We start from the raw sequence: 19125 nt of genomic DNA, 5'->3' as shown, positions 1-19125 counted from the left end.
AGAGTAAAACTAATCCCAAACTGTTCTTCAACTATATCAATAGTAAAAGAATAAAAACTGAAAATGTAGGCCCCTTAAAAAATAGTGAGGAAAGAATGGTTGTAGATGACGAGGAAAAAGCTAACATATTAAACACCTTCTTCTCCACGGTATTCACGGTGGAAAATGAAATGCTAGGTGAAATCCCAAGAAACAATGAAAACCCTATATTAAGGAACACCAATCTAACCCAAGAAGAGGTGCGAAACCGGCTAAATAAGATTAAAATAGATAAATCTCCGGGTCCGGATGGCATACACCCACGAGTACTAAGAGAACTAAGTAATGTAATAGATAAACCATTATTTCTTATATCATCAGGGGATAGTGTCACCTTCATGAATCACACGTGAGCATTGTGAGCAGTGTGATTCATGAAGGTGACACTATCCCCTGATGATTTGGAATAGAATGAAACGCGTTGGGAGGCACTATTCATGTAGATGGACCTATAAGAAAGAAGGCGGATATACTTTCTAAGGAGAAACCGCTAAGAAGGTCCTCTTTCTGACTCAGGCCACACCGGTTCAGACAAATGATCGGTAGAAGGCAGATGAGTATAACATGATAGAATGTTTATTTTAAAATGTGCACGTGACAGCATGTATTAAGATATGTACCCTTTGGGATCTGAGGACAAAAGGAGTGCTAAAAACTTTACTTCAGTCTGCACGGTTGCCATATGTTATTGTTTGATCTCTTTTTTGTATGAGCATGCTGCTACTGATCATTATCACCGTCGCCACTAAGGTTGTTTAGAAGTGTTGATTTAGGATTTATTCCCATTTGGCCATACCTTTTATGAGATTAAGGTTGTTTGACCTATTGGTACTTACATGAAAAGATATAGATATATTTTGATGAAAACTAAGGGCTGGGGACCCTGCTAAATATATAGTAAGTTACCAAAAAAAAAAAAATGTGGTATTGGAATAACCGAAAAATAATACTATAGCGGTTATAATTTCTTGGCAGTGATCTTTTAGCGTATTTTGTGTCTGTCTGTTTGCACCTGGCACTTTTTTGCACTATTGTGTTTGGTATTTTTTCTTTTATGAGTATTTAATAAAAGTTTTATTATATATAGGAACCGGCTGTTTCGCTATAAAGATTTTTGGTTCTTATACCATTGAGAGTCTAGCTGCTAATTGTTTCAGATGAGGTTTAACAATGATAAATGTAAGGTTATACACATGGGAAGAAGGAATCAATATCACCATTACACACTGAACGGGAAACCACTGGGTAAATCTGACAGGGAGAAGGACTTGGGGATCCTAGTTAATGATAAACTTACCTGGAGCAGCCAGTGCCAGGCAGCAGCTGCCAAGGCAAACAGGATCATGGGGTGCATTAAAAGAGGTCTGGATACACATGATGAGAGCATTATACTGCCTCTGTACAAATCCCTAGTTAGACCGCACATGGAGTACTGTGTCCAGTTTTGGGCACCGGTGCTCAGGAAGGATATAATGGAACTAGAGAGAGTACAAAGGAGGGCAACAAAATTAATAAAGGGGATGGGAGAACTACAATACCCAGATAGATTAGCGAAATTAGGATTATTTAGTCTAGAAAAAAGACGACTGAGGGGCGATCTAATAACCATGTATAAGTATATAAGGGGACAATACAAATATCTCGCTGAGGATCTGTTTATACCAAGGAAGGTGACGGGCACAAGGGGGCATTCTTTGCGTCTGGAGGAGAGAAGGTTTTTCCACCAACATAGAAGAGGATTCTTTACTGTTAGGGCAGTGAGAATCTGGAATTGCTTGCCTGAGGAGGTGGTGATGGCGAACTCAGTCGAGGGGTTCAAGAGAGGCCTGGATGTCTTCCTGGAGCAGAACAATATTGTATCATACAATTATTAGGTTCTGTAGAAGGACGTAGATCTGGGTATTTATTATGATGGAATATAGGCTGAACTGGATGGACAAATGTCTTTTTTCGGCCTTACTAACTATGTTACTATGTTACTATGTAGAATGCTGATATTGAAGAAGCACCCAGAAATGGATGGAAACAAAGCGCTGGAGAGTTCTCAAGTGGCGTCAATGAGTCCGGATCTAAATCTCATTGATCACCTGTGGAGAAATCTTAAAATTGCTGTTGGGAGAAGGCGCCTTCGCATATGAGGGACCTGGAGCAGTTTTCAAAAGAGGAGTGGTCCAAAATTCCAGTTGAGGGATGTAAGAAGCTTGTTGATGGTTATAGGAAGCGATTGATTGCAGTTTTTCCCATCTTCATAACAGCACCATACGAGAAAGATAGGATCCGCCCTCAAGGACAGGAAACCTACAGATTTAAATGGCAGAACCTCTCTTCCCGCTTTAGTGGTTTCCTGTCCTTGGAGAGAGACCTACAGTCTATGGGGATTCCGGATACGAACTTCTTCCTCCAGGGGGATAGATCAGATAAATCCCCGGTGTGCCAGGTCTGGAGCACATCCTTTAAGTTCCTCTCTCACCTGCTTTGCCCACAGGAGGGTGAATTGGTAGCGAGATTTCCTGGCGGATAATAAAGTAGTGAGGGAACGCACCGACCAGAGTGTCTTAGGAGACGGAAACATCTCCCTTCTATCCTGAGGGCTGCAGTATGATGCATGCAGGGGACAGTGGCTGGCGTCACCTCCGGGTGCCTGCCATAGGGGTTTTTTTTATTCCAAAGGGTGGGCAACCAAATATTAAGTTAAGGGTGCCAACAATTTTGTCTGGCCCATTTTTGGGGGTTTTGTGTAAATTATGTCCAATTCGCCTTTCTTTTTTGTTTTCGATATTCCAATACACACAAAGGAGATAAAGGGGTGTAACTGCAATAGTATTCTAGGGAAATACTTCATTTTGTGGAACAATTTCAAGGGTGCCAACACTTTCGGCTATGACTGTATGTTGGTGCACTCAGCGGCTGCTGCACTGTTTGGTCCACGGACACTTGAAGGGAAACGGGATCTCTGGAGATAGTCAAGAGACCGGAGCGGATGTGCACATGATCGACCACCGCTCCATTCACACAAGGCGCTTCCCAGCCCCGATTCTAGGGATCTGTGGGGGTCCCAGAGATCGGAAAGTTCTCCCCTGGTGACAACTTTCAAACTTGAGAATACCTCTTTAGTATGACTGTCACATTTAGTGTGACTGTCACATCACACTTTAATCTAATACAAGATTTCCACTTATTATGGAGCCGCGCGAACAAATCTTCAGCTGTTGTCTGGTGATAATTGAGGATTTCACACCTCCCTGTGATCTGTGGACGTCTTATACCGTCCGTATAGTGCTGATATTATTGTGCGGGATCATTCTGATTTTATTATATTTGATGTCGGGTCTGAACACATCAATGAGGTCACAATTTCTACAATAAGCGTCTGTCTAATTTATAATGATGTACAATAACAAATTGTATTGTGGTGCCGTGTTTATTTTGTGGGGTCCAGAGCGACCGCCCCCCATGGACGGTAACTCTTCGGATTTGGACACAATTTATAACATTCGCCAAATCTGTCAAACTTTGTGCGTTGTCGATAAACCTGTCGCATGTTCAATAATAATAATGTATTAATAATTGACCAGGGCCTCGCAGCATTGGGTACTGGTACCAGTTTACTTCAGAAATATATGTATATATTTTGCATTGGGACAAAAAAAAAAATACATAAAGCCTCTTATGTGCATTTACCGTGCTAATAAAAATATATATAGAGATTTCAGAGGGGGAGGACTAACACCCCACGATCAATGCATTATCCATATGGCAGCAGCTCCTCTTGCCTGTCGGCTCATATTCTACCATCTTGTGTTCTGCACTAATGAAAATGTATCACGGGGGTCGTCCAGGATTTGGGAGGTGTACGCACTCCTTGTGTGGTTGGTACAAAATCAGTAAGGTTTCTATTATTCCTCGTAGGGTTGCTATGAGATTTGGGAGGTTTATACTACACCCTGTGGGGTCGGTCTGGGTTTGGTAAGGTCTCTGTTATTCCACATGGGGGTCTATATGGGATCAGTAAGGTTTTGATGATCACAGGTCTGCAAAAAAATTTTTTTCAAGAGCTGTTTTGGTTATTCCACGTAATCTTTGTTTTCAAGTGCGCTGAATCCGAAAATGACCTAAAATGCTAATTTTGGGAAACACGGTTGAATATGACGAGCTAACACAAACTGAGATGAAAAGGGTGAACAGGCGAGAACCAAGATAAAACAATTGAATCAGGCCCGGGCATGTCCGAGTCTGCTCGCTCAGCTTGCAACATGTTGATGCTGGTTTCATTAGCTCACTCTGAAAGTTCTTTTCTTTGAAAAGTTATATTTTTTGGCATTGTATATCTTCAATGCATTGATGTGAATTAATTAATAGTAATTTTGACTTTCAAAACCCTAAGATAAAAATACCAAAAATTGAGAAAAATATACTAAATTTGAAGAGAATTTTGCATTTTGTGGCAAATCCTGACGTCCAGAATTTTTTTTTCAATAATTTATTTTTTCGTTTTCAGCACACCAAAATACATGGAAATTAGATGAAAATAATCAAACAGCTTTTTAGTCGCAGACCTGTGTATTCCTCGTAGGGTTTGCTACGAGATTTAGGAGCTTTATATTACTCCCTGTGGGGTCTGTCCAAGTTTGGTAAGGTCACTATTATTCAATGTGGGGTCAATAGGGGGTCAGTAAGGCTTCTATTATTGCATGTAGGGTTGGTATGAGATTTGGGAGGTTTATATTACTCAATACAGGGTCTGTCTCAGTTTGGTAAGGTTTCTTTTATTTCACATGGGGTCAATACAGGATCAGTAAAGTTTCTATTATTGCATGTGGGGTTTGGGAGGTTTATATTACTCCCTACAGGGTCTGTCCGAGTTTGGTAAGGTTTCTTTTCTCTATCGCCTCTCATTGGGGGACACAGGAACCAGGAGGTGTATGCTGCTGCCACTAGGAGGCTGACAATATGCACAAAAAAATATAGCTCTTACTCTGCAGTGTACACCCCACCGACTGGCATTATGCACTCCAGTTTAGCTTAGTGTCAGTAGGAGGTGGACACGGGTCTTTCATTAGACCCTTATCTACCTTAATGTGCGTTGTTTTGTTACAGGTTTTCCGGAGGGATACAGGGTGAACAGACAGACCTGTAATCCCACAATACGGATTATGAGTACGGCGTGTACTGCCACCCCGTGTCCTCATAGATCCCTCAGCAGGACCAAGATCCTAGCACACAAGCGTGCTCTGAAGTCCGGTCCTGCAGACGAGGAGCTAACTTTTTTTGTGCATAGTGTCAGCAGCATACACCCAAAAATCCTGTTTTATTGCTCATGGGGTTGATACGGGATCAGTAAGGTTTCTATTATTCCACATGGGGTTGGAATGAGATTTGAGCGGTTTATATTACTCCCTGTGGGGTCGGTCCGGACCTGGTAAGGTCACTATTATTCCACGTGGGGTCGATACGGGATCAGTAAGGTTTCTATTATTCCACATGGGGTTGAAACGAGGTTTATATTACTCCCTGTGGTGTCGTTCCGGGCCTGGTAAGGTTTCTATTATTGCATGTGACATCGGCCCGGGATCAGTAAGGTTTCTTATACTCCAGGTACTGTCTTCCATTAATCATGGTCTCTGGATCTTGTGCTTTTTGCGATTTGTCCTGTATTTATTACATATCTTATTAAACATTTTTTCATATTCTCTATTTGTCCCCGAGTTTCTGTGAACCGCAGGATGATATGAAATATAAAACATATATACAGAGGGGACGGAGAAGCTTCGTCTATCAGATCTTCTCACAGAGTCTCTGACAGTAAGGTCATAATTAGTTTTTTTGGGGAGGGGAATGACCACGTTCCCACCTAACCCCAGATAGTAAAGCGTCCTCAGCAGAAATGGGGGGCTTCACTTCTTGAATCGGTCCAGGGTGGACCTCGGCCCTTGCTGGACTTCTGTCGCATCACTGTTGCTTTTCGCCGTCTCTCGTTCCTCTATACTCTTTTTGATCTCAGCCTGTGAAAGTAGAATAACAGGAAAGTTACCAGATGGAGATGAAGAGCAGCTGCGATCTAAAGATTCTCAAGCAAAGTTTTTTTTTTTCTTATCTCCAATGATCGAGAAAAATAAATTGTATTACATGAGCGGGCGTCCAGCTGCTGGAAACGGTCTATTAGCTCTGGCAGCAGCGGCCGTATCCTACGTGTACAAGAGGCCAGCGCTGATCGTCCAGAGCAGCTCCTGGCTCTTAGGATACAGAGTGGAGGACCCCAGTGATTTCTCAGCAGGACATCGGGGGCAGCTCCACAGAATTATGCTGGAGGACGTGTCCATGATGTATAGAGACAGTAAATAAGCAGAACCTGTCCATTACTACTAGCGGAAGCGGCCTCATCCTACGTGTATGAGAGGCCAGGACGGATCAGCTGCTGGCTCATAGGAGACAAAGCAGAGGACCCCAGTGACTTATCAGCGGACATCAGGGGGCTGCTCCATAAAATGATGCATGAAAGGAGTAAATAAGCGGAGCCTGTGGCCGATACATATGATGCCGCCGGACAGCAACACTCACCCTCTTCTCCTGGATCGCCACTTTCTTCTTTCGCTTCAGCACATTCCCAGTTGAACTCCGACCTTTTTGTTTACGGCGAGGAGCAAAACGAGTCTTTTCATAAGGATCAAAGCCCTGAGGAAAGAAACGACGTAAGACACGGAGGCAAGAGACTAGACGCCGTCTAAGTGCTGTATGAAGAGGGGTAGGACATGAGGGGCCATGTTCCATCAGCTGCGATTAGAGGCCATTACCTGTATACACAATATAATCTATACATATGTATAAGTAGCTGGTGACGAGACTGAAGACCATGGAGATGGGGTGTACTCACTGGGGGGCCGCATGTTACATAATGTGTCTACAATGAAGAAGGCCTTAAGGGATAAGGCAGGGTCCTCTTACCATGCGTTCCACTTGTTCCTTGCGCTTCTGCTCCATAGTGATGTTATCGACCTCTCCGAGCTGAGTGGGATCCAAAGTGATGAGCTCAGGCTGAATCTGAAGGATAAGGAAGGAACGATCGCTCGTCAGTACGGGGCTCGCCAAGACCACGGCTGTGCGAAGGCAATGTGACCCTAATCCTCACAGAACGAGGTTCTTCCAAGCTCCCAGGACGTTACCTTTTCCAGCAGAGCCTTGACCTCCCATTCCTGTCGCTGCTTCTTGGTTTCATAGGGGTTACACTCCAGACCATCGAAGTTTGCTTCTCCCGCACCTGTAAGAAGATAGTGGATGATTCTTAAGATGCAGGAGACATAGAGCGAAGTGGAAAGACCGAGATGAAGAGGTGACTCTGACCTGGCACAATCATGCTGGTGAAGCCTCCTCCATGTCCGATACCCAGGACATCTTCATAGGGGCAGAACTGCAGCCCGTGGATCGGAGCCTTCACCGAGAGACACATGTACGGGGAGCGCGGAGCGGAGAGGTGCGTGTCCTTATAAACCTGAGGAAATGCAGATTGTAGATGTCAGCCGAAACAAGTCACAGTGACGCCTCAAAATATGAAGGTTTCATTAATTTGTACACAAAATGTTTTTACAATACACAACCAATAAAATAAGAGAAAAATAAAAGGACTGGGGGTAATGGGATCAGGGTGCCAGCAACCAGGGATTAGGGTGGCGGGCAGCATTGATATCTTAGGGATGAATGACGAGAAGACCCGACTCATTGGAAAAGAGGTTCCGAAGCTGCTAGGCAGGCTCCTGGGGATACACCATGTCTGTGAAGATGTAGAAGCACCCCTTTAACCTTCAGTAACTTACCTGCACCACGTTACCAACTCCTGCTGCCAGCAGCCCTCTCTGACTATGGCACAGAGACCCTGCGCCGAGGGGTAGGAGACACGACTGCAGAGGACGGTAGGTTCGGAGGTCATAGATTGTCATCTTCCTGTCTGTGCCTGAAGACGCCATGTACCTGTCCGAGAAAAAAGGAAATTGTAATAAGCGGCACAAGGAGAGAGAATTGTCAGGAAAACGGGCAGCTTCCACCTACATCCCAGTCTTGTCGATGCTCAGGGCCCGGACGGCTCCATTATGACACAACATCTTCACTAGAGGCTCCTTAATAGTCGGGCTCCAGAGAGAGACGGTCCCTGTGATGGAGAGTACAATGAAACCAGATTGCATAAGTTACTTCTAGCCCAAAATAAATGCATTTAAGAAGAAATAATGCCTCTGTAGTTAGGTGTAAATGTAAATGAGCAGGTCCCATTCACTGTCAGGCAGCAGAGATCTCGCCGCATCAATAAATACATCAGAAAATCGCAGAACCTTTCATTACAGCCAGAGTGATGGGACGCAGGGGTGATACAATACCGTTGTGATGGCCGAGGTGGATGACGGCGTTGTACGGGTTCTGGCACATGACGTTCAGTCTTCCGGCTTTCACACAAGTGGCTGCGATTTCTTTTCCGACAGAGACGTCCAAATACTGAAGGAATCCTGTGGAGCTCTGGAATAAAGATCACACCGGGACCGTGATATAACAGGAATGATCTATGGAGGATGCGCAGAAATACTGCAGACACAGGGGGTTAAGCAAAGGGAGCAAGGAAAACACGGAGAGTATACGCGCATCATATGATGGCGAATTACATAGGTCTGGCACTACCGTATAAAGTGATAAATACACATGGAACGCAGGGATATAAATGGATTACACCTAATCGGGATAATATAAAAAAAAACTAGAGAAATAAAAAGATCATTAGATCAAAATATGGTGAAAATATAAAAAAAACCTTAATATACAAGTAGGTATGCGGTGGCTGAAAGGAAAAAGGCGCACACAATAGTAAAAAAATATATATATACGGTATATAAACATAAAATGAATAGGAAAAAAAATACGCGTGGAAGCTTCAAAGTGACAAGTCATTATATGTATAATGCCTCCGAGAAGGAACCGGAGAAGGAGACGACTCACAAATACTGAGACTGTATAAGATACAAAAGATAAAACCCTAATATAGGAAGTGTGAGGACAATGGAACGGGAAAAATAGTCAACTCACAAATTATGCCACTATATTGACTGGTGAAAACGTAGAACTGGTGCGACAACATTAATGGTGCAGAGGGCAATACAATAAAGTAGTGGCCTCACAATGCATCATCTTACAAAACACTATCCCAATGAAATAGAAGACATATAAGTGTATCTCATAGGGATAGATTGTATGTATGGTGAGCCTGACAGAACAACCACTCATAACAGACCGTTATCACATGTAATAAACATGGTGGAACACACATAGTCCAAGCGTATAAAGGATATCAATATACCTTCATAGGTTCAACCAGATAGTGTGGTGCCCACCCCGACGCGCGTTTCGGTTTGTATCTAGACAATGGTGTCATACCAGGGACAGAGGTTTAAAAACCTCCAGCAGCCAATCATTGGAGACCTGGTAAATGCCGCATCCGGATGTAGGAGTACCCGGAGGTCAGTCGGGACCCGCGTCATGTGAACTCGCCACACACACACAAACATTAGAGGTATTTTTATCAATGTGTGTGCCAGTCTACTTTCAGCCATCACATACCCACTTGTATATTTAATAAAGTTTTTTTTATGTATTTTCACCATATTTTGATCTTTTGATTTTTTTAAATTTCTTCTACAGGTGTCCGTCGTTACTACAGATAAGTATGTACAGAGCTCATCTCTTCTTGCACGCCAGCAAAAGACCAGGCATCTTTAGGGTTAAAAAAAAGCTTATTCCTACATTATAGGTAACGTCAAGCTATAGAAGTTTTTAGGAGAAGAATGTCTCCACGTATGTGATATCTCTGAACAGTTTTCCATGTCCAGGGATCATCCTACAACTTTTTATTATACTTTTTTTTCCCAACATCTCTTATTGCTGTCAGTGAATGGTCACTGTTGTTTACAGCCGAAAAATGCTCATATTGACGCTCAGAGCTCGGTCCTTTAAGGCAGGGGTCCCCAACTCCAGTCCTCAAGGCCCACCAACATGTCATGTTTTCAGGATTTCCTTAGTCTTGCCCAGGTGATAATTGCATCACCTGTGCAATGCAAAGGAAATCCTGAAAACATGACCTGTTGGTGGGCCTTGAGGACTGGAGTTGGGGAACACTGCTTTAAGGAGCCGCACACAGACGTCCTGTATCTTAGTCTCTGAATATAGACGATGAGGGTCTTCATTCAATTACAACAAGCAAACATTGAAAACAAAGTGATTAAAAAAAAAAAAAAGTTCAAACTCAATCTACAGATAATTGCCTCAAACAACTCAAAGTGTCAGGAACACAAAGGATGAAGTGAAGGAAAGTCTTATTATACTGACACAAGTCGCCAGCAGGAAGTGATACGGCAGGAACTCCATACGTAAGACGTCATTGAACTTCTTGATGCAGTGCAGCTCCACGCCGAGGTTGTCGTAGATGTACAGCCACTTCTTCTGAGCCACGGCGAACATGGTGTGCGAGTGCAGCCACCTGAGAGAGGAGCAGACACAAAACTAAGGCACGGACGAGCCAAACCCGAGGGGACCAGCACCAGGGAACGGCAATCACCGGGGGTCCCCATCTTATAGTGGAGACATATCCCTGGGAAACGCTATAACCTAATGATTGGGGCCACCATCAATCATCTACCACATCTAGGGCTTCTACCATAGATCTTTATGGGTTAGTTTTGCCGAGTGTTGTGTGTGCTTTAATATATATTGGTGAAGGCTCATAATCCACGTATGTCTGATTTATGGGGGTCTGACTGCTGCACTTCCACTAATCACTAATAATGGAGGGTACAACACTCATTCCTGTCGGGATAGAGTATGTGCAGTGGTCACAGGATTTCTTGAAGTATTTTTCACTAGAGCACTGAGCCCCTTCTATGTTTTTTCCCGCGCTGCTACCCGTCGCCGTGCGGTTTGTAATGGAGGTAAAATCACACAAAGGCTCCAGATCCGGAGGAATCACCTGACGTCGTTGACCGTTTCCATCACGTTCATCTCACAGAGGAGTTTCTTGGTATGCCAATCCATGGAGGCCACGTGACCCCGCTGCCCGGCCAGGAGGAGATGCCTGAGGTATGGAGGACAGAAGTAATGATAGAACATACAGGAACTGATGTAGGAGAATGGGAGTCGTAGTCAGCGGCAGCTCACCTTCCATTCCGGGAGTAGTTCATTCTGTAAGGACCAAACTGGTTCAGGCTGAGGGTGAAATACTGCGAATGAAACAGATGAGTATGTGAGAATGGGGAGGATAAACCACAAAGAGGAGGCAGCAGCGGTGGCGGGGCCGGATCCTCACCTTCGACGCGCTCGTTATGTCCACCACGTCCGCTATGTCCTGCTGGGTTATCGTGCTCGTGTCCTCCCCTTCATCGCCTTCCAGAAATCTGAGAATTGGCAATAACCAGTATTACAAGACAAGGCGCTGACTGCAGACGCCATGATGATCCCGAACAGAGGAGTCTGGCAGCAGATTGTCTCCACAAGATCCTCTATGAAGAAGTCACATCCTATCAACACGTCCTGTACTTGCATCCTATTAATATCCTACATGTGACCGCTGCAGTTAGTCACAGGCGGCAGCAGTCACAAGAGACAATGTCATTACAGCAGATCACAAGTACAAAAACGGACCGGAAACTACAGAAACGTTACCATAGAAGCACGAAGGCCAGGGAGTAGTGACATCCACAAGCAAATCTCACCAGGATCTGATGCTGTGAGATCTGGCGATATTGCTGCACAAACGGTCTGCTGTAACGCTGCTGTGTGGAGACGACGCGCACATTCAGTGGACTTTACAGCGCGTGCCGACAGCATGTCCCCCCCGCAGACACGATCCGTCAGGTCTTGGCCACAAATACTGGACAGAAACATTAGGAACTTGAGGTCTGTGTCTTACCCGGCCTCCTCTGGCAGTAACAGGTCGTGTTTCGCCGCCCGGCTCAGCGCGTTCTGCACCTTGCTCTCTTCTTTCCTCAAATGACTCTTTACACTTCGGAACGTGTGCATCTCCTGGAGCACACAGGGATAATAGTGAGGACAGATCAGAGTACAATGCACCAATGTGTAACACCGTAGGCAGAGAGTCACATGCCGGGGGGGTCACTGATACAGAAACACGTTCCTGCTCAGTTTCCCAAATATCCAGCCATTGTGACGGCAGGAGCTCTCCTCCTTCTCTCCACATCCACCCACCTCCTCGGCTTTCCGCGCTCTCTCATATTTTGATAATTGGTCTTCTGGCACCGGGGGGAGACCGGGGAAGGGATCCTCTGCCTGAAATAGTAGAAAAAGGTTATGAGAAGTGAAGTGAGAAAAGGTTAAAGTGTGCCTCTAACTTTAGAAAACTTCTCACATGTCACGAGCTTGGATTTGTGAGGGTCCAGGTGCTGAGACCCCCTGACTGCTGAATATTGGCCCCCTTCAGCTGTATTACACTGATCATCAGCGGGCCGAGGTCATGGGATATGTACTTTATAGATCCGTACACCCCTAAACCTGCCTGTATGCGGCAGCTGAGCAGAGCCAAACACAGCAGCAACTGGTGGCAGCCCCCCACACAGACCCCCTTATCTGACGTGGAGGGGCACAGACACATAATAATTACCTACAATGTAAGGGCACATGCTGTTTTTTTTTTTTTTTTTTTTTTTTTAAATCTTCAGTGCATGTGATTATATGAAATGCTGTAATATATCTTATTATGGGGTGGAAGGAGAGAAGTGCCATCGTTCTCGCCTGTCAGTGGCCGATGTCCCCCCTCTCTGCCTGCACTCCCTAGATATTTAGGTCACCCTCAGTCACCAAAAAAATCAGTGGGGTCTCGGGGCAGCAGCGCGGGGGTCTCGGGGCAGCAGCGCGGGGGTCTCGGGGCAGCAGCGCGGGGGTCTCGGGCAGCAGTGTGGGGGTCTCGGGGCAGCAGCGCGGGGGTCTCGGGGCAGCAGCGCGGGGGTCTCGGGGCAGCAGTGCGGGGGTCTCGGGGCAGCAGCGCTGGCAGTTTACTCTCTGGTATCACCCATTGCTCAGAGTTCACTGCTGATTGATCACATTTCTCATCATTTCCAGGTTGAGGCCGGTGGTCTCGTTATCCATTTTCTATCTATACGTCATCAGTTTTCTATAATTACAGCACAAATTCCTTTTAGTGAAAACCTGTCGGACTCAGACAGGTCAGCTGTAGATACTCGCCCCTGACATGACGTCTTTCTTCTGATGGTTCTTCTTCTTCCATGGCTCTCGGCTCGTTCTCTCGTTCACCACCATCTTGTCCTCCTTCTTCTTCTGTTCTTGTGACGGCTTCTTCTCTCCTTCCTCCTCGTAATACCGCTTCACTTTCTGAAAGAAGACGGACAAGTCAGAGAGTTACACCAAAGTATCCGAGACAGCAAATTTGTATTCATCTACAACCTGCATCTCTCTGGCTCTGGGCTTTGTAGTTCCACACTAATTATACACACAATCTCTAATATATTAGAGATGATCAATAAGATTCTCAGGACCGTGGCTCAGTGGTCACATCAATAGTCTGTGGCTACCAGAGCAAAAAACTAATGCGACCTGCCTAGTCACAGAAAAGATCTATGATGTTATAAAAGATTTAATGTTTATTCAATTACATCCAAAACCAATCTATAAAATCATTAAATTCAAACAAGTAAACTTATCGATGCATGAAAAAAAACCCACACCCCCCAGGAAGGTGAAACGCGCGTCGGGGTTAGGAAGTCCAGACCAGCCGAGCTGTAGCAACTTCGTGTCCATGTCATCTCCCACATTTTCAGGTAAAAACTTTTACACCCTACCATGATGCTGATATGGGACACACACCACAACACCAATATGCATTGTTTTTTTACACCACTATAAGCAATGGAAAGTATACTCATACGAGACTCCACTATGGAACTTATGATCAACTGAGCATGTTCTGAAGCACTTGCATTTTATATATTAATACTCACCCTTTCTCATTTCTTATTAATGTTTTACCTCTCCACTTATATCCCCAGGTATCATTAGATGCAAATATTTTGAACTTTCAGAGGTTAGGTACAACGTTCCCATGTTGGTGAAGCTGATATCTCATTGTTCCCTTATCCATGTGGGATGTTTTTTGTTGTTGCTACAGTTAGTAGGGAATAAACATTGATGCATTGTGATTCTCAGGCATTTACTATCTACTAGGTAACTTTTTTCATGCATCAATACCTACGAATTGTTGGAAATTTCTGGCTGGTACTTCTTCTTGAAGTTTCCTTGATTGTTTTTAGATGTATTTCAATAAACATTATTAGCATTGTTTACTTGTTTATGAAGTGCTATTCTTTACTTTGGGACATATAGGTATAATTGTGGCTACCAGAGGTCTGCAGCGACATCGTGTCAGCAGTGACCCCTGGCCGGCTTTCTGCGGGGGGGGGGAGGGGGCAGGGGATGATTTTTTTTGCTGTTTTATAATATTCTGAACAGTTGAGATCACGTTTATTTCCTCCACTTTTGATAACTGGACGGTTCATACATTTTCAGGAGGAATAACAGAAGGACGCGGAGCTGATCACATTATTATTTAAATGGATTATTTCAGATTCAGGGCGATAGGTGATTAATGGGGCGTTTTGCTTTAGAGAACTGGTTTCCAGTTGAAATCACCCAATTAACCAATCGATGACTGGAAGCCTCACTCCATACAGCCAACCAATTCCAGCCCTGTGCTGATGAGGGCCTAAAGCCCGAAACACGTGTCCACAGGTAGGAATTGGTTGGCTGTGTAAATTTATAAACTAATCCGCAGCATTGCACACTTGGCGGTTCCAAGCGCTGTGGATTAGACAGGGGTGGAAAGAGATGATTTGCATAGCTCCGCCTACTGCAAAGGATTCTGGGTAAACCTGCTATTCTTTGTATTATGCTGCTTGCAAGTACTTTCCGTTTCAGGAAAGCATCCACTATGGAATGGAAATTAACATATACTCCTAGGTACGCGGGGAGCTCGGATGAGATCCCACTCCCCCATAATCTATGTAGAGAAAGTACGGCTCTCTAATCTTCACGGAAAATCTGAATTTATTGTATATAGTACAGTCCAATGTGCAAAATGTGACATTTCTCAAACATGCGCTGTGAAAGATAACAATGTGACATAAGATAAGCAGAATATATAGTCAATGCATGTGTACAACGCAGAATTACACGCACATATAAACATATACCACAGCATAAAATACATGGAATTACATTACTTAAAGGGGTTTCACAATAACAAAGTTACTTTTAATGAATAGATATAATAATAATAAGTTCCACAATTGGATATGTTAAAAAAAATGTTTCTGAGCTAAGATAATCTTATACATGTGCCCCTGCTGTGTTCTGTGTAATGGCTGTGTCGCACTGATCATACCAGTGAGAGCAAAAGAGTATACAGACATTACAGCACGGGATCATAGGAGGAGCAAAAGAGTATACAGACAGGACAGCACGGGATCATAGGGGGAGCAAAAGAGTATACAGACATTACAGCACGGGATCATAGGAGGAGCAAAAGAGTATACAGACATTACAGCACGGGATCATAGGAGGAGCAAAAGAGTATACAGACAGGACAGCACGGGATCATAGGGGGAGCAAAAGAGTATACAGACATTACAGCACGGGATCATAGGAGGAGCAAAAGAGTATACAGACAGGACAGCACGGGATCATAGGGGGAGCAAAAGAGTATACAGACAGGACAGCACGGGATCATAGGGGGAGCAAAAGAGTATACAGACAGGACAGCACGGGATCATAGGGGGAGCAAAAGAGTATACAGACATTACAGCACGGGATCATAGGAGGAGCAAAAGAGTATATAGACATTACAGCACGGGATCATAGGAGGAGCAAAAGAGTATACAGACAGGACAGCACGGGATCATAGGAGGAGCAAAAGAGTATACAGACATTACAGCACGGGATCATAGTGGGGAGCAAAAGAGTATACAGACAGGACAGCACGGGATCATAGGGGGAGCAAAAGAGTATACAGACATTACAGCACGGGATCATAGGAGGAGCAAAAGAGTATACAGACATTACAGCACGGGATCATAGTGGGGAGCAAAAGCGTATACAGACATTACAGCACGGGATCATAGGAGGAGCAAAAGAGTATACAGACATTACAGCACGGGATCATAGGAGGAGCAAAAGAGTATACAGACATTACAGCACGGGATCATAGTGGGGAGCAAAAGCGTATACAGACATTACTGCAGGGGGGAGCAACAGAGTATACAGACATTACTGCAGGGGGAGCAACAGAGTATACAGACAGGACAGCACGGGATCACGGGGGGAGCAAAAGAGTATACAGACATTACAACACGGGATCATAGGGGGGGCAAAAAAGTATACAGACATTACAGCACGGGATCACAGGGGGGAGCAAAAGAGTATACAGACATTACAGCGCAGGATCATAGGGGGGAGCAACAGAGTATACAGACATTACTGCAGGGGGAGCAACAGAGTATACAGACAGGACAGCACGGGATCACAGGGGGGAGCAAAAGAGTATACAGACATCACAGCACAGGATCATAGGGGGGAGCAACAGAGTATACAGACATTACAACACGGGATCATAGGGGGGGCAAGAGAGTATACAGACATTACAACACGGGATCATAGGGGGGGCAAGAGAGTATACAGACATTACTGTGGGGGGGGCAATAAAGTATACAGACATTACTGCAGGGGGGGGGGCAATAGAGTATACAGACATTACTGCAGGGGGGGCAATAGAGTATACAGACATTACAGCAGGGGGAGCAATAGAGTATACAGACAGGACAGCACGGGATCACAGGGGGGAGCAAAAGAGTATACAGACATTACAGCAGGGGGGCAATAAAGTATACAGACATTACAGTGGGGGGCAACAGAGTATACAGACATTACTACACGGGATCATAGGGGGGAGTAGAGACATTACAGCAGTAGGGGCAATAGAGTATACAGACAGGACAGCACAAGATCACAGTGGGGAGTAGAGGAGTATACAGACATTACAGCACGGGATTGCGGCGGATTATTTCTTTGACGATAAACATTGCTTAAAAACAGGCAGGAAATGTTTTACCTCACAGTAAGAACCCACGGTGATCCCGGCTGTCCTGTCTGTATACGGTCTGTCTGTGACCGGTGAGAGGTTTATGGCCATCACTGGCCGCTGCCCACATTGTGACTTTCCTATGATGTCGATACCGCTGCGCTCAGCGATGGTGCCGCCATCTCTAGTACCATCAGCACATGATAACAACAAGGGCCAATTATTATTATTATTATTATTCCCTGTGGCCCCGGCCTGTGCTCTGTGTGTGACCCAGGAAACCCATCATGTCCCCTCTGTACACTGCTCAGCTGCAGGACTACCACTCCCAGGGCGCTCAGGCAATGCTGGGAGCAGTAGTTCTGAAGAGCACAGCTCCCTGGTGTAACCTGTGCCGGAGCGGGCTCTGTGATGTGCAGCACTGGGTCACACAGCACTAGGGACACCTGCCTCCTCAGTCCGGAGGCACCACAAGTCCCAGCACCCCCGGTCACTGCGACCTGCAGTCACGCAGGAGCTGAACCCCACGAGTCCCCGGGGCGTCACAGCCCCAATACCAGTAATGTTCACACGTGGGTCTCACCCGCTTCGGAGGCTTGGAGGGCGACATGCTGGAATCTTGTGTTACCGGAAGTGAACAATAAAGTTACAAAAAAAAAAAAACCCCACAAACAACAACTACCGCCTGAGGTGTACTTTGTACGGAACAATAAAGTTTTCTCTATAAACTCCTGGCAGCGGTGAGTCGGCGCCATCTTTAGTGTGGGCGCGCTCTGCAGCCTCCAGTCACTTCCTTTTATCACTGGGATACAAGTTTCTATTTTCTGTTATTTCTCAGACTCTGAAATGAAATAATCACAAAATGACATTTACACAGAAAAAGAGCAACATGTATATGAAAATGGAGGATACCAGAATGTACAACATATATATGTAATGAGTCATTGTCTCTTGTGTCCCACACACCTCAGGGCCTGGTCCATGCAGCCGCCATATTGTCCAGTCCAGGACTGATAGTCTCAGAATCAGAAACTATCGCCCCCCATCCATATTCAGATTGCTGGGACCCCCAGAGATCCCGAGGACATAGACGAGGGGCCGAGCTCAGCGCTGCCCGCCGCTATCGCCGGGGTCCCATAGACGAAGGATGCAGGATGCGCTCAGGATCTCTGGGGGTCCTAGTGGTAGATTCTCACTGATCAATTATCATAGAAATAGGGGACAACTTTCATTTTTGGGGAAACTCCTTTAAGGGGCCGCATTATCAGACATGGCCTGAGGGACCCCAATAAGGCCCATCTATACAAGCTGATGCTGTTCTGGCAGATGTAGCCGTCCACGTATTACATAATATTCTGGTGGGGCGGACATATAATGAATTTATAATGACTGCAAGGAAAATTTCCGGTCCGGCCGCAGCTTCCCCCAGAATAATCAGATAACTGCAGGCGATGACGGGGCCGGGCAGGACTTATAACCCAGAGAGCGTCGGTCCTATTCCCAGTGATCGCCCCATCGGCGTCCTGCACGCACTCTCCGTCCTACGGCTTGTCCTCATAGGACCTGGTGAGCACAGAGTGGTCCGGAGGAGGCGTCCGTGCTCCCAGGTTATTACATTCTGCTTATTTTTGTAATCAGACCCCGGCTGCTCCGGCTCCACCACAGATCTATACAAGTGATAGCTGTCAGGGCGTGTGCAGACAGGTTTCTGTACTGCGTATAATGATCATGGCCGCAGGTTCTGGTGCCTCAAATGGATTTAAAATAAAAAAAAGTTGGTTTTTTTTGGTGACACCGTTTCTGGTACTGCAGTTCTTTCCCAAGCTTAGGCTGTCAGTATATTCCTGATTACACATAAAATAAAGCAAATCTGCCGTAGGTTATAAAAAAAAGATGCGTCTCCGTGGTAACAGACAACACCGTAGTCAGATCCCACAGCCATACGTCCCGCCACCTGACTT

At 45.3% G+C, this 19125-nt stretch overlaps 1 protein-coding gene across 2 annotated transcripts; it reads right to left on the bottom strand.

Moving 5' to 3' along the window:
- Positions 1-3626: 3626 nt before the first annotated feature.
- On the bottom strand, positions 3627-17873 carry WDR46 (WD repeat domain 46). Of its 2 annotated transcripts, none has more exons than XM_069746282.1 (16): positions 17748-17873; positions 13257-13407; positions 12268-12344; positions 11972-12084; positions 11369-11456; positions 11221-11282; positions 11033-11137; positions 10396-10546; positions 8403-8538; positions 8080-8179; positions 7848-8001; positions 7378-7525; positions 7200-7294; positions 6982-7077; positions 6598-6711; positions 3627-6041 (listed from the first exon to the last, which is right to left on the bottom strand). In XM_069746282.1, the coding sequence occupies exons 1-16, from the start codon at positions 17772-17774 to the stop codon at positions 5934-5936; spliced, it is 1725 nt and encodes a 574-aa protein (XP_069602383.1). In that variant the 5' UTR covers positions 17775-17873; the 3' UTR covers positions 3627-5933. The 2 variants fall into 2 exon arrangements, with proteins under 2 accessions (XP_069602383.1, XP_069602384.1); XM_069746283.1 differs by having other exon boundaries at positions 12268-12348; positions 13261-13407.
- Between the last annotated feature and the right edge of the window lie 1252 nt (positions 17874-19125).

This window comes from Ranitomeya imitator, chromosome 2 (genome assembly GCF_032444005.1).
Source record: "Ranitomeya imitator isolate aRanImi1 chromosome 2, aRanImi1.pri, whole genome shotgun sequence".
In the NCBI taxonomy this organism is placed as follows: domain Eukaryota; kingdom Metazoa; phylum Chordata; class Amphibia; order Anura; family Dendrobatidae; genus Ranitomeya; species Ranitomeya imitator.
This window is presented reverse-complemented; position numbering and strand designations above follow the sequence as displayed.

Coding starts and splice junctions, on each gene's coding strand:
- WDR46 (XM_069746282.1), bottom strand. CDS start 17,774: ATGTCGCCCTCCAAGCCTCCGAAGCGG. Junction 13,408..17,747: donor CCTCCAAGCCTCCGAAGCGG/GTGAGACCCACG, acceptor GTCTTCTTTCAG/AAAGTGAAGCGGTATTACGA. Junction 8,002..8,079: donor AGCATCGACAAGACTGGGAT/GTAGGTGGAAGC, acceptor TTTCTCGGACAG/GTACATGGCGTCTTCAGGCA.